This window comes from Aythya ferina, assembly GCF_964211825.1.
Source record: "Aythya ferina genome assembly, chromosome: 1".
Taxonomy (NCBI): domain Eukaryota; kingdom Metazoa; phylum Chordata; class Aves; order Anseriformes; family Anatidae; genus Aythya; species Aythya ferina.
In genome coordinates, this window is record NC_140296.1 from 82,620,079 (window position 1) to 82,644,562 (window position 24,484).

Below are 24,484 nucleotides of genomic sequence, written 5' to 3' on the forward strand. Positions count from 1 at the left end.
CAGAGAGAGATGGCAAGAAATGCCCAGCTGCCTGTGTTGGTAAGCACAGAAAGCTCTCTGGCAGTTAAAAATCACCATAACAAAATAACAGCAATAAAAAGGAGCCCCAGAGTCAGTGCAGTGCCCAGCAGGGCTGTCACAGAGCAGTCCTGCTGTCCTCTGGCCTGCAGCCTCAGCCTGCTTGCCCAGCCAGGCCGCAGCAACAGATAGGGCTACAATGGAGTTGTTTCTGCAGGTGGATTGCTTTGTTTCCGAGGCAGACATCAGGGCAGCAAGCACTCTGCCAAGATCCAGGTTTATTTTAAAGGGATTTCACCAGCACTCAGACAGGTGAAACCTGGCATGGCCCAACACACTGCACCATGCTGCGCGACAACTAAATGGGAACATGTGCCCAGCAACGACAGGGCCAGACCTGTCAGCTAAAGCTCTTCCAGTGGCCCTTCCTGAGGCACCAGGGCAGAGTGGCCTCAAATGGGAGGCTGGTGTGGAGCCACGTGTCTCGCCCTGTCAATGTGGCAATGCTGCAGGGCCAAGGATGGGGAACGCAGGGGTGTCAGGGCTGGGGCAAGGCAAGCACCACCACTTGTGAAGTAATACTCGTCACTGAGCTCTCTTTGATTGATTTTGTTGCTGTTAATGCAAGAGCAGCAAGTTGTTTGATCTTGGAGACACTGAGAAGGGGCTCCTCTCCAAAAAAAGGAAATAGAAATCTCAGCCTTCTCTATCACTGGGCAGCAATATCCAATTTATTCGTCATGAATTCTGCCTCTTCTGTCACCTTACCCAGGCTGTAATGCAGATAGCCCACATTTGACTATCTGTGCTACTTACAGTTACTAAAAATGCTGCTTTCTCCTGGTCATATGGCTTCTTCTCAACAGAATTCATAATGTGTCAGTGTCATTCTATATAAATATAGTGCACATCTGATATGTCTACAGATAATATCACAGCACAACTGAACTATGATTAATCATGGTACTATTCATCCACCTGTTTTACTTCAATATAATTCTAGCATGTGCAATAAAAAGGGGGCTGAGACAATGGTCCTATCCCTGCAAATATAGTTACAGAAGAAATGGAAGTTAGGTATGGTATTATCAAATATCAGATCAGGACTGGGAGGTTTCTGTGCACTTTGCAAATACTATTTTATTTTTTTTAATGCTTAGCACTTAGCATGAAGCAAAACACAATTAAAAAGTAGAGCAAACAGAAGGAAAAGGATGTGTGATAAGACAGTGATTGCTAGCTGCCAAAAAAACAGGAAACAGTCTCTCTAACCCACATTCTCTGCACCCTCTTCTGAGTATGTAACGCTCTTGTTCTGAATTTTGAGGCCCCCTTGCCATAGGGAAGAGAGAGGTCTGAACAGGTTTGTGAACTTTAACAGCCATCTTAGACACAACTCACAGGACTTCTTCAGAGATGGATAGGCATGAAGCCATGACATCATACTAATTATGCTAATTTAATTTGGCATTAAACTGACTGTATTACAAAACTGTTTATTCTGACACTTGGTCTATGCAGTATACGCTTAATTCCTTGCATTATCTTGTTTCCTTAAAGCTACTGCAGGTCATGTGGTAATTATTTCTTCTTTCGAAAGCTTATAGTTAATATTTTATGCATACAGATACACTACATATGAAGCTCTTTCACGTCAGTAAGCTATATATATGCATGTTGTGTTTATAGTTTTTCATTATTTATTACAGCTTCCAATATTACATGTTTCATTGGAAATATTACATGTTTTGGAAAATTTGAAATATTTGAAATATTACATGTTGGAAATTGGAAATGTTGGAAATTGGAAGTATTGGAAATATTACATGTTTTCTTTTGTTTTCTACTCCAAAACATAAATGAAGGCATTGCAGCATGTTTTCTGTACAAGACTGTACTGACAATATGCCTTTTGATTTTGCCATCTATAACAGGCAAGCATTTAGAAATGAGGTATTAGGATTGACTGGAAGATATACAGTAAAACTAAAATTTTCTATGACATCCTGTTTCACAACACAAAATTTGTTTTTGGCTAAACAAAATGAAGAAAAAAAAAGTATGTTTTCTACAGGAAAATAAAAGGAAAAGATGAGAGGAATGAGCTGCTATTAAAAACAGGCTTCTAAGACCGATTAACTTTTGATTTTTAATTTTTACCAATGTGATCCACAGTTTCTGTGGAAAAGATTTATTTTGCTCAATTAGCTCTGCAGACAGGCTTTTCTCAGGATTTACATAAAACAGTTCCTTTTGGAGCATTCATGCAGCTGTATCAGTATGTGTCCTGGATCGGGTTGCAGAAAGACACAGAGGCACATTCACTCTTAACAATGAACAATATGCAATTCGCACATACAAATTTGGAGTGGGATTTTGAGAAGCACACACTTAAGTGTTTTAAGAGCATAGCTCCCACTGAGTGGCAATGGGATTGTGCTCTTCATTAATGGGGGCCAGAACCTTAGTGGTTTAACTGCCTGTGGTGCAACAGGGACCTAGGTGCTTCCCCCTGTACTCAGCTCTGGTGAGGCCGCACCTCGAGTACTGTGTTCAGTTTTGGGCCCCTCGCTACAAGAAGGACATCGAGGTGCTCGAGCGGGTCCAGAGAAGGGCGACGAAGCTGGTGAGGGGCCTGGAGAACAAGTCCTACGAGGAGCGGCTGAGGGAGCTGGGCTTGTTCAGCCTGGAGAAGAGGAGGCTCAGGGGTGACCTTATCGCTCTTTTTAGGTACCTCAAGGGAGGCTGTAGCGAGGTGGGGGTTGGCCTGTTCTCCCACGTGCCTGGTGACAGGACGAGGGGGAATGGGCTTAAGTTGAGCCAGGGGAGTTTTAGGTTAGATGTTAGGAAGAACTTCTTTACAGAAAGGGTTGTGAGGCATTGGAACAGGCTGCCCAGGGAAGTGGTGGAGTCACCATCCCTGGAAGTCTTCAAAAGACGCTTAGATGTAGAGCTTAGGGATATGGTTTAGTGGAGGGCTGTTAGCGTTAGGTTGGAGGTTGGACTCGATGACCTTGAGGTCTCTTCCAACCTAGAAAATTCTGTGATTCTGTGATTCCCTCCAAAACTGTGTTCCTCAAAACTGTGGTCTAACTATACCATAATCTCAAACTGTGCTCGAACTTGTCTACAGATACCTATTTTTTTTCATAAACCTGCTCAGCTGAGTAATGGGGAGACATGTAACACTGAGCAGCACCCAGAAGCGTGGTGGGTTCCCACAGAGACCTTCCTCTTCAACACCGACCCTGTTGCATCAGGCTTTGTACAAAACGCAGCAGCAGCCACCCTGGCTTCTTTTAAAGCACAGTTTGAGGAAACTGTTGCTACATGAATTAGTCTTAAGACAAGGCATACAGCAGTCCACATGCTAAGGCACAGGGAAGCAGGTTTCCCTACTGACAAATGAACTCCTTGTTAAGCTGCCGTCAGGCTCACAGTCTACAGATTAATTTTAATTCATTTCTGCACAGCAGTCTTGCTTTAGTTCAAAGTCTATAAAAGGCTCCCCCTGCCAAGGTAGTCTCCAGTCTCCACGGAGGCAAGAAATGTGGGGTTTAATCCTTCTGAGGAGAAGAAGGAGTTGAACTGCTTTATTCCTTCATCCTGGGTGCATGTGATAATCGCTGAGCCAACGCAGAAGGGAGGGGCTACCAGCACATGCCTTCTCTCGCTGTGCTTTCAAATTGTTCTGTTTATTTTAAAGAAAGTACTCAGGTGCAAATCTGGAGGAGATGGTTCACACTCCAACCCACTGTGAGGGTTAATGGCTCCTGACTCAGGATGTTGCTGAAGCCCCAGAGAAGAAGACAATATGACTGTTTTCAATTATTTTTCTATTAGCTGTATCTAAACAGCTCTTCCCTAAAGCCTCAAGATGCTGATTGCAGAAGTGGCTCAAGGATTCTTAACAGTGTATGCAGCAACATCTCCTTGAGTTGGCAGGGGTGTAGGCTTCTGCAGGGCAGGTTTCCGAGTGGACCTATGTGAACAGAGACACCAGGGGCTCTGGGTGAGAACTGGGGACTCTATCCTGTAAACTCTTATGTCTCCCTATGGCCACTTGCCTCTTGGGAGAGGCCAGGACTTGGCCCTGAGCAATACCAGTGCACCTGGCAGCAGAAGACAAGGATGGCCTTCCCCCAGGCCTTGAGACACGGCAGTCAAGGCAGGAGTGGCCTGGTTCTGCCAGGTCAGTGCTGTAGGCTCTGGGACATCTACTCTCCACTCATATCTGCCCCATCACCTGTGTATGTATGGGGCATTAGCTCCCCATTGGCTTCCCTGTTTAATGGTGCAGGCAGCCAAGCAGTAGGTGTTAAACAGAGGGTAGCTAGCATCCAGGCAGTTTTGTCCACTATACCATTATGCAAGAGAACCACCTCCATGGCAAAGAGAGACTTTGGGACATGAAGAGCTTTCAGTGTCTCTCTGAAGGAAATAGGTCCACAGCAGTGTGGTATGTAGTTCTGCCATCCTCCATGGCTACCAGAAACTGCTGCCTACATAGATCACTGCAGGACAATGAAACTTCAGCTCGAGAATGAGGCCTTTAGCCTCAGGTCAGCTCAAGCTTCTCAGGGATCCAGTCTTCAGTCACCTCCATAGCATCTATTAAGGTAAGGCATTTATGGTGTTGGAGCTAATTGGTCTACTTCTCATCTTGCCTTAGGGAAATAGATTTCTTTAATTTCAACCAAACTGCAAATGACTTCACACTTGGACATGTGATCATGTCACCCTGCAGCTCAGCAAGCTGACAAGCAACTGAGCAGTGCTGTTTGGCCAAGCTCAGCCTCTTATTCACTGCGTACATGAAGCTGAACATGTACATCCTCACCGAGGTTTCATGCTCAACAGCGATTCAGGTGTTGTTTACTAATGCGTTTAACTGCAGTAAGTTGGCAGGCAACTGGTTTGCCCCTGAAATAATTGTTCAAACATCTAAAAGGAAATCTAAGACATGCATTTAGCACAGATGTAAAATAAGAAAAGAATATACAGAGCAGAAAGGATTACAAATGGTTCTATAATTCTATAAAATCTATGTCATTGCCTAATTTGGTACTTTTTGAATGATGGGCTTAAACTTTGAAAGAAATATGTGAGGTACACCCATCCAAATTAACTCTATTTTCAGCAAAGGGAGTTGAAAAACAAACAAACAAACAACAACAACAACAAAAACCTGCAAATATGCTGTTTTTCTTCAAAGGGAAAGCCTTTCTTGTCTTAAGGACAAGAGAGGAAGATTTCTCTCCCCTCCCCCCCCCCCCCCCCAAAAAAAAAAAAAAAAAAAAAAAAAAGCTTCTATTCAAACCCTGAAGAAACAGATCAATTCAACTATTTTCAGACAAAACTACAAAATCAAGGAAATTTAGAAATACAGAAGTGTAAGATCTGAGATCCTTAAGTAGATGCTCTGTTCAACAGAGGACATACTCTATCCCAGTATTTGACAGTCTTTTGGAAGGGTACTGCACTCAAGAACAGCATGATTTGCAAACACAGAAACAAATAGAGGCTTGCTTTTCCCTGTGTTCTCCCTATTTAAGCTCAAATGTTCAGTTTCAAGTCTTCAGATTTGTATTATCTTCCATTTCAGCACACACTTTGTGTTGGTTTTGTCTCATACACAAAGGCTGTACCTTTCAGAGCCTTGAAATAACACCATCTAGCTACTGTCATCACGTCCTTCCCTTAGAACAAGAGCAGTTTGGCTTGGGGGAAGCTTTTTGTTCTTTGATGTTTCCTCAGCAAAAGCAATTTTGCCATCTGCTTGTGTACGCCAGTACTACTGCTACACTGCTGTCAAAATGCACTCATACAGCAGCTGACATGGGCCAGTTAGCCTGCTTCTCCCTGGGTTCATTTGTGAGCAAGCAAGGCTATTGCCCTGTACAGCTACTGCCCACTTCTTCCCTAAGTGCATTCAGTCGCAGCAATTGTTCATGCCAAGATTACATTTCTGTATGGTGAAAGGCTCTGTAAGGCCATGCAGGAGGAACAGCAATTTCAAGACAGGGTTTGCTCTGAGGCAGCAAACAGGAACAAAGACGCAGGAGAACTAATAGATGAAGGACTCGATTTATTTTTTTAACCAATTGAATAACTGCATTATTAAATTAAAAGCAATGCTATGACAACTCTACCAAAGTGGGGGCGTGAGGTCTGAGCACCAAGTCTGAGGGTTTTATTCTGCTTTTATTGAATTCATATCCCTAAATGGAGCTCAGCCATTTGTGCAAGAAACAAGCACAGCCACACTAATTTAACCACTAAATGGAGAGACAAAATCCCAGACTTTATACTTGTTCCCAAGTTTAAGTAGAGGTTAGTTCAGCTAAGTTTCATTTCAAGTAGCTACAAGCTGCAGCAAATCAAATGCGAGAAACAAAGTATGACTCATGGGAAATGTTTATTTATGTTGTGTAGTTTGTTCTCCTAGTGCATGGAAATATTGTATTTCAGACTGCTGCAGCAGGTCAAGGGGGAATTAGGTGGTTAAAACAAGAGCAGATAGGGAGAGCAAAAACCAGATATCTACAGAATAATCTGCAGAATAATATTTCCTCAGTAGTGCTGCCCAATAGCCAACAGAAGTTGGAATTACTGTCATGGTGAGCTCTACCTATTGCTGCCATTATATGATGCTATTTTTTCTCAGAAGGAATTTGTAACCGAGTGTGGAATTGAGATAGCCTTGACATTAAAAAGCTGTATTTTTTCAAAATAAGGCACCTGTAGATGGTCTGCTCCCTGACGCAGATGACAAGGCTCATGCAATATTGAGCCAAAATCCTGAATGAGATGCCAAAAATTCCAAAGCATGGTGATGCAGTAATTTATGTGGTTCTTGAGCACAAGGCTGTGAAAACATAATTAGGTAGTCTCTTATCAAATGAAACGAATAAAAGCTATAAAACAAAATGATGAGGCACTAAATTTAGGGGGAGAAAATTCATTTGATTATCACATCAGAGCCATGATGTTTCAGACCATACTGTCAGCTTAATTGGCTACAATTTATGTAGGTCTGATAAAACCAGCTGAGCTGTTAATAATGTAGGAAGTTGCACTTCATGTATTCAAAAGCAGTTAGCCCTTTTACTCTGACGGAGGCACTTGAAAACCCTTGTGCCCAGTTTTAACCCGTAAGGTGAGTGACTGGAATTATTTGTTATTTTGGGTTCCGTATGACACCTGTCATCACAATGTCTGAGGGCTCCACACATACCGAAAGCTGGCAGGACAGTTTCTAGGTGCACAGAAAGAGCATTGCCTTCATCTCACTCTTTCGTACTGTTCAGTACCATCTCTTTCCTGCTGTCCAAATGGTTTCTAACGCCCGTGGTTCCTCATTAGCTCTGCGTGGTCTCCTGTGTGTGTGCCTCGGGGTAAGCTCCATCTAAGTCAGAGGGCATACTCCAAATACTAGGGTCTGTTCTCCAATAACCCAAATTGAGGCCAAAGGCCTTAGGGATTTCTAAGATTTCCAAGTAGAATACATGCCAGTCATACTTATTTTTTAATTTTGTGATTAATTCATACTCTCTCTTACTACATATAGCAGAGAGAAGCAAGAAAAAAGCCTACTGACTGTAACCCATCTTCACACTTCACCAGTCTCTCTATATCTGATAACTTCAGGGAGCTTCCTGCCTTTTTAAGTTTCATTTTAGGAGTGTGGAGCCAGCAATAGTATCCAACTCGGGAATTCACTGAAAAGTTTAGTTCTTACAAAATCTGTCAGGAGCAGCACTGATGGAAATGGGATTATCTACAAGGGAGTGTGACAGCAGAAGTTCAGGGCTAACCGATCAACAGAGGGATCACACAAAGCAAGTACTGACAGCAGAGACTCATTTTAAAAAAAATTAATTTCAGCTTTCCAACCAAATACTTGGACCTTTCTCCCACCCTGAAGACTGATGGTTCTCATCTGAGAAAGGAAAAGAGATTTGTGAGACCAGATTGCCAGTGTGGGAAGTATTTTGTTACTTTAAGAGCATTAATGTGTCAAAGTGAGAGGCTCAATGAAGAAATTTCTTCTGTGTATTTGTTGAGGCCTGTTGACCTCTACATGTCTGCAAACTCTCTGAGTGAGCCCTGAATATGGCAATGGCAGAGTAGTAAATAACACGATCACGTTGTAAAAATTAATAGAGGCTTTCTGTCACACTCGGGCTCTTGAGAAAAATGAGAGCACTTTGAGTTACTACTTTGTGCTTGTCTCTTCCAGTAATAAAAACACCGTGTTTGAAGACATAGCTTGGAAAAGAAATATACTTGTTTTGCATATTTAATGTTTTGGAAAAAAAAATCAATTTTTGTAGCTTGCTTTGGAGCAAAATGTTTTCTGTTTTTACGGGGTTTGTTTTGAAGTTATTAGTTACTTTTCAAAACCACAAAATATTTTTTTTTTTCTGTGTAACTACTTCACAGGAAAGCATTTGCTGTTCAGAAGAACATTCCCTGCTCTTTACTCACTAAAATCAGTCTCCAAATGCATACCTTTAAGCCCTGTTAGGCATTTAGAAAGCAGCCTCTCCAGCCCATTTACCTGCTCACTTCCATCATTTAACAAGTGAATGTGAAGGCAAACTCTCCTTGATCTGCAAAGGCCCAGGGAACCACATGCTGGGGCTTACTGCAGCATTTCAGCAGTGGTAGAAAAGAGGCCCTCAGTTCATAATGGACATCTGCAGGCCATGTTAGAGACAATGACCTAACTCCTTAATTTTAAACACAGAAATTCTGGGAAATAAAACATAACTCTTCCTTTCTCTCTCGCTCTCTCTCTTTTTTTTTTTTTTCTTGAGGAGATAACATGATTCCAAAGGCTCTTCTCATGTCACTGGGGATCCCAGTTTTCTCTTTTAACAGAAATTTCTAGCTCTTTTGTTTTAAAGTCCAGAAGGATGACATAAGTAGACTCAGGGGAGAAAGAAAAAAAAAAAAAAAAAACTTGGAAACTTAGTTTCTTAAGAAAATTTCATAAATGGAAAATTGCCTCGCAAAATTGATGACTGGCCATGAAATCCCCAAGCACTCCTAATCTGGAAATTCCACCACTGAAGAGCCTGGTTCTGACCTCTTTGCACCTTCCCTTCAGGTATTTATGGACAGTGATGGGATCCCCTTCCAAGCCTTCTCTGACTTTGACAGAGAGAGGCTGGCACATTTTCTTGCAAACAGATTCTTTCTCTTCACCCTGTTGTTCCCACTTGTGGTAAGGAAGGAGATCTGAACTCCTTCTGATCAGAACTTCCCAACACCCTCTGGATGAATTTCCATTTCTCACACAAGCTTTGGCTAATTGGGCTTAATCACATGAACACAATTTCTTAAAATCGTGGGGTTGTTCCAAGAGCTTACAGTATGTCAGAGGTCCTCTACTAGCGAGACACTGGCTATGTTTGCTGGAGAAAACATCACTAACTTTGCTTGTTACTGTACAGCAGCTTAGCCATGATCTTCTGGTCTACCTGAGCACAGGAATGAGACGCAATCACTGAAAAGTGTATCAAACCAGTAACATAAGGAGAGGTAGATGGCTACCATTCTAGTGAGATGCAGTTTAAAAGCAGTACATAGCATGAAACTGTTATTAACATCCACCGTACTCAGTGGGCAAAATTATGTGTATTTTTAGACCAGGGTAATTGACATTTTTTGCAAATAATAGTGACACCAAGGAACATCTTTTAGTATGGATGTAAGAGCTCTATCCTCTAAAGGACTTCTGTTTTTTTCCTTTCCTCTCTCTTTCTTCTCCAAGTGATGCCAATTTCAGAGGTTGCTCTGCTGACAAGACTCCTCTTTTTTGTGAGACAGGATTCCCAATATGCTGTAAAGGAGGTAATGCTGCAAGTCTAAGCTGACCTGGGGAGCTGTTTGTTCTGATGCCCTCAAAACACAATTCCCATGCTGACAACAGAACTAACATTTGTTGAGCAGTTCTGCTCAGGAGAATTCCAGGTAAAGACCAGGGCTTATCTGCAAGTACTGGCTGTTTCTCATACCATGAACAGGACAGGCACCCTGTTAGTGGGCAACAACCCAGGCATAGCTTAACAGCCTTGTCTGACCAAATTCTGAGTACGTTTGTAATTGGGATCGAAATGAGAGCTTTCCCCAAACATGTCCAGAAGACAATGCCAGAGTAAAGGATATTGAAAGAATCCAAATATTCTATGAGTTCCGGTACTAAGTGGCTGCAATTAATATAAACTATACTTAAGAGAAATGACAATTTTTGCTCAATCATTATTTTCTTGTGCAATCACCATGCTAGTGGTAATACACATAAGGTATCACAACAATTGGTAACAAATCACAGCCATAGCAGGCTCCTTCTGTCAAATTAAATGCTTCCTACAATGGCTTTCTCAATAGGACATATACTTAGCTGATTAGTGTGTGATATTGTGTTGCTATTTTATTTTGTGTATGTTTCGTTCTTATGCATGTAGAAATGTGCACGTACAAAGGGAGCAGAAAAAAAATGTAGATAGAGAAAATGAAAATGAATCACAACTCATTTGTATACTAAAACTGACTCTATCAAACTCATCGTCTACAGCTCCGTGGAAGAAAAAAAAATCATTACGACAAAGCAGAGTATGCTAATGAGTTAATTATAGATGATAGACCAGCAGTAAGGGATGACTACAGGAATATCTTAACTGATAAGCACTTTATGACCTTCACTGGATCCAGCTTTACGACATTTTACTAATTATATCCCTCCCACAAACTGTTAGACTCACAACTATGATCTTAATAAATCTCTCGATATTCCCTAATTTGGTGAAAGAGCAAAACCAAAAATATTTAACAGAAGTTACTCTTTACTCTAAACTACAAATTATGCAGGAGTAGATTTGTAAATAATGGACCAACATATTGTTATTCATTTTTTATTTTTGCTGATGGGTTTGCACTCTAAAACCAAGCAGGAAAACATGGATCAATATTTAAACAAAATTGGCCATGATGACTTGCAATTTACTGAAACTATCCATTGGCAAATGATAATACTAAAGGAAAGTGTTAAAAATAATTGCTGTAGTTATAAAGCCTTTGATATTTTTGACATTTTTATATTTTTGATACTTTTATGATATTTTATTATAGAATCACAGCATAATGGAAATTATCTAGAGAATTTGGAGTTATTCCATCAGTTTCAGTGGGTACCTACAGCATACCATGAGAAACATAAAAAATACCAACAAAGGGAAATCCCTCGACTGTGAATATCTGAAGAGTTTATTGTACTGATGTGAGAGATAATTCATTTCCAAACAATGAAATCCAAAGAATGTACTCATTTATCAGTATGCACTCTGCACAGACATATTCTATTGACCAGTCAATGTAGCATTCTTTAGAGAGTATCACATTTAGAGGATGGTCAGTAACCCCTTCCTGGACATGAAGTGACGTATCAGGCAGATGTGAGTATGGACTTGTTGCAAAAAAAAAAGATTATATTCACTGGCTTGGAATGGACAGTCATAAAACAACTCACTGACTACACCACATTTTATATAAGGCTGCAGGCCATGCCTAAAACAACGGAACTGATGAACATCCTCTATGGGAGACAGTCCTTAGATTTAGTACCTTTCCAGGCTGCTGGATATGGCAAGTGATTGATTTACATTTCAATTTTATGTAGAATTCATGCATATGCTTAGTCCTGCACTTCAACTAAAACTGAACTCCTAGTCTCTAGTGAGTACCGTGTCTGAAAATCTTCTAGAAATTAAGTTTTCAGATGTGATCTGTGACTGTACTACCCAAAATCTAGAAAGCGGTATTTCTCACATTAGCCAGATAATAGGTAAATGGTGATCATGTTTAGCATCATTGCAGGAATATTTGGAATCAGAAACACTCCACTGTTTATCTCCTGGGGGAGACACCTCCAATCAATCACACGCACTTACACTTAATGGCTGAATGCGTGTAACCTCTGACCACCTCCTGCTCCCAGCTGGACAATGTTATTTCACACAACCATTCCCTCTTGCCACCCTCCTGTATTTCAGAGTCCCCTCACCCTTTGCTCCTTTTTGCCCTTTCCATGAATGATGTGATCAGCCATCCCATCTGTGTCAGCGTTGGGACCTGATAATCAAATACAACATCACAAGAAGGACAGAGACAGAAATGACTTCATAATGACCTCATAGCTTTCACTTTCACTTTGCTGATCTTCCTGTAGAAATCTTTTCTTTACAGTGAATCTCTGCATGTGCCCTAAATGTTTTTATCAGACTCTCAGTAAGCTAATTACAAAATAATTTTAAACATTGAAAATAGCAATCACCTGAGACTAAATATGGGGTAAAATTTCTATCTAAATATCTCCTACACAAAAAAAATAAATAAATAAAAAAATCTTTAAAGCCTCACATTAAAAACTCATATTTCTCTGGGTACTGCTTTAGTGCGATGACTACAATGTTACATTTTACAAAATGTTAATTTTCCTTTTCCCAAGTTTCCTGAAGAGAAAGATTCTGTTGTGCTTCAAAAATAACATGCACATTATGGCAGAGCTGGTTAAAAGTAAGAAAAAAAATATATATTTTCCTTCTAAATGGCATATTTATGCTGCACATAAAAAATAAATTAATGTACAGTGTGTATTGGGACAATTCACTCAGATTATACGCCATTTCTTTCAAGATTCCTGGACCGCAGCACTTCTGTGTTCACAGAATCCTTTTGCACTGCTTTTTATTTTCTCTTCTTTAATGTTTCTGTGCAGTGAATTCCAGACGATGTTCTTTTACTCAGCTTAGCTCCTCTGTCTCTCTTCATGATAAAAAGGACTTGTATCAGGCACAACTGGCAATTCAGATGACTACTCTGTGACACAAATATCTTTTTCTTACTGTAGTTGTTTGTGTTTCTTTTTTTGTGTGTTTTGTTTTGTATTGAAACTTCTCTATACAGCTGATCTTTCATTATAACTGCATCTTTACTGACTCAGGCTTTTCAAAGAAAATAAAATGATAATTTCATGGATGGAAAATATTATTAATTATTTTATGGCTCAGAATGTCAAACAACAGAGGTTTATTGGCCTTGACTGAAATCAGATTAAAATAATTCTGAAATTGGCGTTAACATGCAAGGCCCTGCACTTGGGTCAGGGCAATCCCAAACATGATTACAGGCTGGATGACAAATGGATAGAGAGAAGCTCCGTGGAGTTGGGCTTGTGATTCTGGTGGACAAAAAGCTCAACATGAACAAGGTATGCTTGGAGTCCAGAAAGCCAGCTTTATCTTGGGTTGCATCAAAAGTGTAGCTAGCAGGTTGAGAGAGGTGATCCTCAAAGATATGTTGCACGTCCCTGGGTGCCGCAAGTAGTACTGGGTGCATTTGTGTGATCAAATGCATAGAGCCATTACTATGTTAGCTTTGAATTACAGAAATAAAATAATATCCAATCTCTAGTGTTCTAAAGAAACTTTTTAAAAATACTGACCTACTTGTCCCTCACTGGAATAAAATTATTTGCATTGTAATATATTTATCTGTAGTTAGTGTACTGAAATACAAGTTCTGTATTCAGTAGAACTGGAACTTGTGCTTGTGAAGCAAGAAGATGGTAAGATGGTATTTGTTAGCTGGCTTCAATGTAATAGCCAAATACACTTTTTGTTAGGTAGGTTAATGGGTGCATGTATGTTAAACACGTATCATCAGATACAGTCTCCTGCATGCTCCTTTTTTGAAATAAAGCAGAATTCCAAGGATTATGAGATCTCTTCTACACATCATATTTTATCTTTGAAAGATGGAATGTGATTCCAGGTCCTTTTTATTTTTTGAAAAGACATCTTTTGACATAAAAATGTTTCTGGACCAGCCTGCTTTTCCTAGAGCCATGCAAAGAACCTCTCTTACTCACCTGCTTGTTCCAACTACTGTTCAGCTCTGGGGACAAATTTCAGCTCACTCTTTATGTTCTGAATCTCTGATAAGTTGACAGCAGGACCTGGAAGTTTCTTAGCTCCTGGGAGATGTTTCTTTTCTTTCTCCTCCTCTGTAGCAGGAACACTCTGCACGAAAGGATATCAGTGACCTTGCTGCTGCAACAGAAAGCTCTTGAGCATGAGCATAGGCCAGTTATTTGAGAAACAGAAAAGGATGTTTTTATACTAAATTCAATCACAATGGAAACCTCTGAGGGGAGGGGGGCAGGAAGAGATGGATAATTCTGTTGGTTGTTGTCTTGAATGTCTAAACACCTTACAAATATATTTAGAAGGTGCTCGGTGTAGAGGAATATGGATCTTTTTGTAAATGGGTAAGAATTTAGTGTCAGATTGTTAGCATAAAATTAACAACTGAGTGATGTATTAAAGACAGCTCCCAGATCTTTCATTTTTTAGAGAAAGAAAAAAAAAAAAAGCTGAAGAACCATTTTTATTATCCAATTTCTTACAGCCTCATAGGTGCTAGCCAAATGGGGAGGAAAAACGTCACACATTTCCCCAGCTCTGGAGACCAGCTACAGTAGGTTATGGACCCCAGAAGCTCCATCCAAGCTCAGCTTGAGTTTATGTTTAATTTTTCTTAACCTCATTGGTAAAAACAGAAAAAAAAATTGTCACTATATTTCAATTAAGGTAGTCCCTAATGGCTATTTTGCTGACACTGTAAAAATAACAGCACTTAACAACAGCACTTAACACAACAGCAAGCATCTCAGCTAATTTCCTGATGGACCACAGTTTTTCACCCCTTGGTACTTCCTCTGATGTACTATTGCTCCTAGGTGAGGTAGAGCATATTTTAGACTATTTCTGTTCTACAGTGAGCAATGTTTTGAAGGAGTAGTTTTCTAGTAGGGAGTTTAAGGTCTAGCCAATCTATTCTGTATTTTGTACAGCTAACATACAGGGGGAGTCATGTAGGATTAGAGGTGAATGAATATTTAACTGCCAGTAATTTCACAATTATTTTATTTTATTTTATTTTATTTTATTTTATTTACTCTGTGAATGTCCTCTTGGGATAGGCTTTTTGTAGTTTGGAGTTAACTTAGTATTTAGATTTATTAGCCTGTGATCAGTCGGTTCCTAATATTTAACTTCATTTTTAAAATTTCCAAGTTATCTGTCGATTACTATTGGTCAGTAAAAACCCTTTTTGCTATTGACTAAAGGACTACATAGTAATAAGGAAGCAGACTTTTACAATGTCAAGTAGCAAATAAACAAAGAATTTTAGAAAACTGACAGTTTCTTCTTATCTGATCTTTCAGAACTTTCTATAGATCAACATATAAAAGAAAACTGCAGCAACAATTATGCTGCTTGGCTTATTAAATTTGTATTATCTTTTCCCACTTTTTAGCTAATATGATATTAGTTAATACAAGCTACTATTAATTAGCACCATTGTACTATTGTTTCTGTTTTGATAATTTAAGATCCCAGTCAGGAGTCCTGCCCCAGCCACCACACATACTGTTATCTAGCTTAATGATCTGACATCTGGGAATGGCAGCAAAGCACAACACAAGAATAATTGGACTGACACAAAAGGTGTTTAGACGGATGCACAAAATTGTATCAGTAGTCAGAGGTGTCATGAGCTTGTTTTGTTTACATTTACAGTTTTCCTGCACAGCTTGCTAAAAACAAAACAAAGCAATCCTAAACCATCCTAAAAAGAACACTGTTCTTACTAGTACATAGCAGACACCATGTTAAAAAGACTTTTTAAAGTCCTTTGCTGTAGCATTCCTTCTCATAGTACAAATAGTGCAAACTTTGATGATGTTTTGGAGATTTTGCACTCCATAAATCCACGTTAGTTTTCCATCCCAATCTCAGGTGTGTGATATTTATGACTGCATCTTTCCCTAGATCACTCACTCTGTGCACAAGGAACTGCTGAGATCAGACCTCAGCCTTCAGTTTTATTGAAGAAAGTCTGCAGATTGATTTAGATGTATGACAAGAGTTAACAAATACATGCATGGAAATGCTCTGACTGAAGAAAAGTTATATTCTGAAATTCCTACCTCCCATTTCTTGTCCATGTTAAGATATCCTCTCCTTTGACCTTCAGAAATATGTAGTCCCCTCTGACCACACCAACCCATTGAGTAAGAGCCATATTTCCCTCATCTCTTTTGCCAGAGTTTTAAAATATGGAGAAGAATGCTAAGGACTGTTAGCAAAAGGTGTATTAGTCTAAGGCTGCTTTAAGGACTCACAAGCTTTATCTCAAAGCTTAACAAGGCGGTAGCATTTTTATTCTATTCATATGAGAAGATCTGTCTCTGTAGTCTCTGCTCCCACTGGTTTGGTTGAATATTGGCTATATAACTGGGACCAAGAACTTTTATTCCATAATATCTGTCTCATGGATAGCGTTCACATAATTGTAAAGCAAAGCAATATTCAATTACCCAACCAAATCTAATTATCAGCACTTGTCATTTATTTTATTTCTCAAATACCACCAGAATTCACTCAAACATTAGTTTCTGCTTAATAACATGTATTCCTTCACCAGTTTAATTACTGCAGAGAGAATGTGGCTTGATTTCTTTCAGGGGAACAGTATGTGTTTAAGGTCACGTTCTGTTTTGTTTTGTTTTCTTTTAAATCTTCTTAAAAAGGAGTTAAATTGGGCTGAGTTTGTTTTCTTCAGAGTAATTCTCTGTAAGCAGAGCACTATTTATATCAAATATGTTGAAATTCAGAAAACAAACCTGTCTGATTTAGACTGAAAAGGAAGAATTAGCTATTATGCAGCCAAAAACCGTCACTGATAAGTGCCTGTACCAGGTTGGAAGAAGCTGATGATTTGTCCAAAGCAAACCTGACTGTTTCTAGTTGAGGGCTGCACCACCAGCACTGTCACTGTGTGCCTGGAGTGAAGTGGCTAGTTCCTTCCTTTCTGGCCCTCAGGGCTCTGCTCAAGGCTCCCTCTAACCACAGCAGCCCTGCTTCACCCAGAGCATGGCTGAGAGTCTGCCCAGAAGAGTCCTGCCAGAGCCAGCCTGGTTGAACGGGTCGATCTGAGCTTCTCCTGCCCTTGTCTTCAAGGAGCATCAGCAGCTCTGGCCCAGCAAGACCAGTTTTGAAATGGGGATTATGCAGCCAGACTAAGCCACCTGGCTAAGAAGCCATAAGCACCGTCTTACTTATGTCTTTTTCTTATTTGCACTATTCCTGTTTCTTCACTGTTGGTTTTAGTTCTTATTTGTTATGGAAGTTCTTAGTAGATAAGATGCTTTAATATCATCCAGAAACATGGTATCTGTGATCAATGTTGACTAAAGCATAAATTTAACTCCACATTCAAAACTCAATGTTAAATACTCCCTATAAACTACTGGCATCGGAGCACATAATTTAATCTGTCAGGAAGTATTTTCACCCTTCTGCAGGTTTACAATTTCTGGTTTTAATTTGCAAATGTATAGTCTTCACACTCAATCTCTACTTCTTGATAAATAATCTCAAAAGGTCTCCAAATGTTGGGTTTGAAAAACTGTCCAATATTGATAAGCTGAAACAATAAATTACACCACAGGGCAGCAGGTAGTAATAGACCCTTCCAAAGCCTTCCTATAGCTTTTCCTGCTGTATTACACCAATTCCAGTCTAGATAAATACTGTTCATGAAATCCTGACAGCAGATATCATCCTATTGCTTAGGTAGAACTACATACCCTTGAAACAGTTCCTATAGAGACCTCAGCATCAAAACCAGAATGGTATATATAAGGAGTCATTGATAAATGTCCACTTACTCCCATAAATGATCACTGTATGTCAGCTGTGGTACCTAAGATTGGTAGGTAGTGCTCTAAGGTTGATTTAAAGGCTTTCTTACATCAATGGTAGGGATTCCTTTAAAAATAAAAATCAGAAAACCCCCTTTTTTCTTACCTCATCCACTTCTTCAGGTGTTAGTTCTTTTCTTTTATGAGGGTGGCCTGCACCAGGTCGAAATGCTCCCATTGGGATGTTAATATTAGCCTGTGAAAAGGAAATGAGTATGCATATAACAGCAACTGATAGAGAGATGCACAATGGTCAGTGGCAAAACTCCAAAGGGGTGCAAAGAGGGTACAGACATTATTGTGGTTTCTGAGCACTTATGGCATCATCACAATACTCCCATGGTGAGAGCAGAAAACATTGCCTATGGAAGAACAGCTAAATTGTATCTGTTTCCTCATGTGACCCAGCCTGGCTTATTTTAAAAGTCAAATGGTGTGATCAACTAAATGCACAAATTATACCTATTCTTATCTCGTGATCTCAGACGAGAAGCTGCTCGTAGGAAATGTCATCAAAATATCATGACTCCCACTTGTAAAACCAGCGGGTGAATCGGTAATACTGTTGAGAGTAAACAGAGAACCTTCAAACAGCGACCTGCTTTATTGTCATTTACCATCTGACTGATTTGCACAAAATGAAGATGAACAATCCCCTCCTTCTGCTCAAATCCTGGCCCTGCAGATTATGCCCCAGGTTGGGTAGCCACAGGAACACAGCCCACTCTTCGTAGTACCAACAAATGTTCTGGCAGCAGCAATACAGCATCAAACAAATTAAGAATCCATTTGCCAAAAAATAAACACCTTTCATTTTTTTCATTTTTTTCTCACTTTTGTTTATGCATGGTGATGTTACCACTTCAGTGGGGCTGGCAGATGTCTGTAGAGCTGTGTATTTTATAGACAACTGGGCATTCATTTCATATGCTTTTTCACTGAGCTTTAGTTTATATATTGCAAAACCTTTCAGCTGCACTTATTAAGTTCCCAGGAGACAAGGCATTTTCAGCCTCACAGTACTTAACCCATTATTTCATTTATGAGTGGAAAAAAAACCTGCTCTGCTCTTTTTAATTTTAAGCATCTCCCCAGCCAGGTGCTGGTATCTCCAGTCAGCTGCTTTTTTTGGAATAGGAAACAGTTTAGTGCTTTACAGAGAGCGTGGCCATACAGGTTTGCAGAGCTGAAATATCAGAACCATTCCCAAGACAGATCGTTCCTCCTGGTGCTTGTTTTGAACTCAGGCATCCATTCCCCTTGGAGTCAATAAAGCAGAAGTCAGCCTCCCACTGCCACCTGAGGCTGACCACAAAACCCTAATTCTGGTCCTTGCATTTCCTACTGTGACTAAAAATGGTTCAGGAATAAAAATGAACGAAGTGCCAGACTGCTAATTAAATTAAATAAGCCATTCTTTGCTCTGCTTCAGCATTTTCAGAGTGCTCTGTGTCACACTACAGCGGTTTGAACTATTTTATCTGCAAAGTGCGTTCACTTCTGAGTTTGGACAAGACATGAAATATTAACTTGGTAAAATGAGCAGCCTTTAAAATATAGTTTAACACTGTCTGGATCTGGTAACACCCCATACTATAACACACAATAAATTAAAATATATATTTCTAGTACAAAATTAAAGTGTGCCTAATTTCCTAGCAGCTCCTGACCAGAGATACCAGAATCCTGAGCCATAAATCTCCCTCTTAATCCAAGGCCAGTCCATTCCTATGGATAAGCAGCTGTGTTATGGGTGAGTGATAGACTAAGTCCTGTATGCCAGTGCGGCTCTGCAAGGACTGTGTTGTGCTGTGATCAGCACAAGTGTGCTGTTGTGTTTTTTAAATCCTCTTCAGGGCTCTTGCCATGTGGCTGCTGGGATGGAGATACAAGTCTTAGTGACCTCTTCCTTGCCCACTTCCCCATCTGGTAATAGCACATTTTTTGTTCCACACTCCTGAAACTGTAAATTATAATTGCTGTAGACAGACTTTGTAGATGTGGTTATTATTTTTAATCACACTGATTCTTATTGGGCTTGCATCTTTCTTTGTTTCTGGAAAGTGCCTACCATATTTTGGATGTCATTGTAGTTTTCATGAGTGGAAATGTGTACTCATCTACTCTGCTAAGATCTTTCTGAATGAACTTAAGGAAAAATATCTGTAAGCATGAAATACAATATAAATTTATAATTTGTCTTGATTAAACTGATATTTAGAGATTTGTTGGTTTGTCTCTCTTTTTATTTTATAGAGAGAAGGCATCTAGATTAGGAACTTCTGGATCTTACACTACTGGTAGCCAAGCATGAGCTTAGGGACTCTGGTTTTCTGTTACCCCAAACTACTCTTGGGAACCAGCTGCTACCCTTAGCTCTCTCACGTCTGTATTTAGTGGCTGTGGGCATGTGAAACCTTTAGTGTATGCCCTGTACAGTCAGAAAGAAGCCACTTCTGACATGGAGTAACATCGGATACTTCAGTCAGTAAGGTGGCATTACATTTCCATCGCTGTAGCACTATGTTTATTCTCCAGGGGATGTTGGTCCTACTATACTAGCACCTAATAGCAAAGGATCCTAATATATGAATCGCAATATAAAAAAGTAATGTGACATTTTGAGTTACAGTTCTCAAAGTGCTCAAAGAGAGATAGGTATCAACTCCAGGGCAAATCTCTCTGCTGGAGCAAACTTTGACATAATGTTTAATAGATTTATTTAAGTTTGTGCAGTAGTTTTCCTTGGGATTCAAATTGTCTTTGCAAAAATTGAAGTTTCTTAAAATATTTAACTTAGTGCTTAAACTTAATGTACTTTCCTTAGAGACAAACTAGAAGAATTTATTTACATTTAAAAGTTGGAAGGTCATCAGAAAACTAAAAAGGAGTTCTTACTTAAAGGAAAAGAGTAAACTGAATTCATTCCTTAAAAACAGTTGTACATACCTATGAAGTTTAAATGGAAAATGTAAACACTTTTGAGCTAGAAGTTATCTACAATTTTTCATTACTCATACAAACATTTCCATAGTCTCTATATGAGGAACAACAATTTCAAGTGAGTGAAATCAGTGGTTTCTGCTAATCTCAAATGAATTAGTATGGTAGCTTGAATGTCTCTTTCAGTACTCTCGATGATGATGATGGTCAGAATTAGCATTTTTATGTTGCCTTGCCACTTCAGTATGCTGTCTAGCCACTGGGTAATTAGTCTTGATGCCCCAATCCACTAATTTAGTATTACCTTGGGGAAACAGAGCTTAGGTCAGAAATTCCGTGTTGTGCTTCTTACAGATTTTCAAAGGAACCTGAACTCATGGAAGAAGTTGACTGCAAGTGTATTTTACAGAATACATGAAAATTCTGCACAATTCTGCAGCTCGCTAATTATCTTTGCTTTTAGAAAAGAATCAATGATAGCATGACTTCAATGCAGTTTAGCTACTTTATGATGATGCTGGGATAATTCTACAGGTGTTTCTTTTATAAGCATGTAACAATGAACTAGCATATGCCATTTGAGGAGGTATGTGACATACAAGATTTTTTCTAATGAAAACATCAACTTTTCTCCCATTTCATTTTGGCTCTAAAATGTTTTTAAATAAATATTGGAGTGTTTTTTTTTTCACTGATGAAATGCAGAAATGAAAAACTTTAATTAGCTACACCATCTTTTTAGCCTTCAGTTATTCCAAAATCACATAAATTCCGTGGAAAATCCAATAGTTGCAAGAATTAGTTTTACTCATAATGCTGATTGGTTTTGCAAAAGTATCACCATGTTTTACTTAGCTGATACACCAACAGACATAAGCTAACATTGGAAAGAACAGAGAAGCAATCAAGTAAGCAAACAGCCTGTCTGATTGGTCTTTTTTCTCAGCTTAGATCATAAGATGCTCCTCAGGTCAACATTTTTCAGTGCCTTCATAACTACCAAGCTTTTCACTTTGAAAGAATAATCCCCAGTTAGGACTTCTGCAGTGTTTTGTATGATCAAAATGCAGTTTGTCAAACAATGAAGGTTGAGATTTATTATTTTATTGTATTAGAAACATAAATACTGTCTCTTACCTGAATGGCTTTGACATGTGACGCTGGCTGCTTTGACATGTTTAAGACAGAGTCTTATCCCTGCAAGCAAAATGGGAAAGTGTTACAGGCTCTGACATTCTGATAGCTAGGGGAGATAAACTAGAACTTAACCCATGCTGCCTCTTGACAGGCATCCATTTCACCTGCCCATCTCCTGTTTCTGTCTCAGTTTCAGGGTTGCTTAGGTATTCCTTCTGAATAGCAGGAGGCAGAACACCTGAGCTTCTCCAATTAATCTTTCATAGACACAAATGGAGCTCTCTCTTTCACATTAAAAACAATAATGAGTAGAGATAAGGAATCTCTCAAACCTTTAATGGCATCGTAAAATGAGCAAGAAGGAAGCATCTGAGGATAAACAATGCATGATTATCTCTGTCATGGTATGTACAACAGAATTATTAGAACTCTAAGTTTAAACCTTCCTTCAAATAAAACATAACTCGCCACAAAGTTTTGATAAATGAAGACATAACCATTTTCTGACTCACACATTATTGTAAGTCTTTAATACATATAGACTGAAAACGATCAAGATGGTTATATTATAAATTTTCTTCGAGAATTGCTAGGGCACAAAGTAATTTCTCTTCCAAGTTTTAGATGTATTATTTTTCTTAGCACTAATGCAAAAAAGGAAGAATTTTTCATATAACTTTATGCATGTGTAGAGATATGGACTGGTACAAAATTAATATGCAATAACAAAGAGAAACACACCAAAGTCAAAGGATTTTGTAAAGGTTAAAAAAAAAGGCAAGAAAGAAATTTAATATCCCTTTAACTTCAATATCATCTCAGCCTTTTACTCTTCACTAAGATTTACAACTTTAACTGGACTAGACCTTTATCAAAGTCTGATCATTTTAACCAGCTCATTTTAATGCAAAATAAGAAAGTAATACTAAAAGGTGGTAAGTAAGTATACATCCATCAGAGAATTCATTGATAACAACCAAATTATAACATTTTTTGGCTACATTATTTTACCTGAGACTGGAAACAATATACAGAGAAAAGGAATAAATGATGTAAAAAAAGAAGAGTAGAAGTATACCAAGAAGTCGCAAGTGGGTCAGAGACTTTGGTATTCCAAAGAGCATAACTGTCCCGTGGAGGCAGTATCAGAGGAAAGTATAGATCACTTGTAGGTTGACTTCAGCCCAGAATATCAGTCTGAAACTGTATCCCTGGAGCTGCATGGAAGTTTTGCTCTTGCCTACTCTCACATCAGCTTTAAATCTGTGCCTAATTCAGAGCAGAACTTAAAGTGCAAGTGACTTGCCATTAGAGGTCTCTCTCTGATTGCACACTCAGCTCTAAGAGTGCTGGCCAACCAAAACATACCCCATCAGAGGCAAAGTCAGAGGGCATAGGCTTCAGGGTTAAATTGGTTCAGCTACATAAGTAAATCAATTAAAAAAAAATAAATCCCACTGTGCAAAATGGAAACAGCACCGTTCCAGATAATTTTACACTGTGGGAATATTTTGTTGTCTGAGACAGTTCGAACAACCCCAGGATTCAGTTTATGGGATGAAATCTTGGCCATTGGAGTTGATGATAACACTTGCACAGATTTCAATAAGCCAAAATTTCAGCCAAAGAATTTATTCCACTCCTTCAAAATCTTTGCTATGAACGGAAATAAGCATTTCCTCAGGATTGCCACACAACTTATACTGATGCATTGTGCTGTTAAGCAGCAGTTGTATTCCAAAGACAAATGCAAAATAATCCACCAGTTTATTGGAAAGATAGGGCTTATAATACATAAAAGTTTAATTAATTTTTCTTATCATCTTTTCCTTTTTCTAATCAGAATGAAAAATGGAAACAAAAGCATAGGAAATGAATATACAGCATTTAAAAACACTGTGTTTCTACTTTCTAAACATAGTCACAATGAAATTCAGGCCAAGATGTACTGTTCTATATATTTTGCATTGCAAAAACACTGTTCTGTGCTTCTTTGGCCACCTTGAGCTAAATGGGCAGGGATTTACTTGGGATCTCTACTATCAAAAGAAGTAAAGCAATCATGCTACTCAGTGAGGTGCTCTGGATTCACTAGAAGTCTGCACTTGCAACGACTGCAATCAGACACCGGTTCCTAAAGATGGACGTATGATACAATTGTGTAGGACTGCTTTTGGAGGAGGTGATTTTCCTTACTAGTTTGTGCTGTCCTCATTACTGCTGAAGAAATCAGGACAACAGCACATCACTGAGTAAAAATAGAAAATCTTCCCCAGCTCTGTCCCCTTCCTTCCCTTTCCTGAGCTTCCCTCCAGAGCAATACTGACCATTAGCTGTAGGAAAATAACCCCAGACTGCAGATGCACCTAGTACTGAAGAGATTACTTAATTTTATAAATTTCTGTATTCTTTCACCAGGTGTATCAGAAAGTCCAGCGTGCTGCACTGATTGCGTTATTTCTGGCATCCCAACCAGATCTGCAAACTTAAACAAATAGTCTCCTCCCCAGCCGAATCTCCCACGTGCATGCCCAGAGAAGCACAGAGACA

The 24,484-nt window shown here is 39.2% G+C and overlaps 1 protein-coding gene across 8 annotated transcripts in view; it reads right to left on the reverse strand.

The window, feature by feature from the left end:
• The window catches only part of SMPX (small muscle protein X-linked), a 42,067-nt gene that overhangs the window by 15,320 nt on the left and 2,263 nt on the right, over positions 1-24,484 (reverse strand). For 4 of the 8 annotated variants that reach the window (XM_084507147.1, XM_084507148.1, XM_084507154.1 and 1 more), the window contains exons 2-4: positions 21,935-21,994; positions 17,961-18,050; positions 13,955-14,105 (exon numbers count right to left, since the gene is read on the reverse strand). In XM_084507147.1, the coding sequence (XP_084363273.1) occupies positions 13,968-14,105; positions 17,961-18,050; positions 21,935-21,973 (267 nt within the window). In that variant the 5' untranslated portion in view covers positions 21,974-21,994 and the 3' untranslated portion in view covers positions 13,955-13,967. Of the gene's footprint in view, positions 1-3,075; positions 4,001-5,417; positions 6,887-11,271; positions 12,850-13,098; positions 13,413-13,954; positions 14,106-17,960; positions 18,051-21,934; positions 21,995-24,484 lie in introns of those variants that run through there. The other 4 variants (XM_084507152.1, XM_084507151.1, XM_084507149.1 and 1 more) reach the window with 4 other exon arrangements.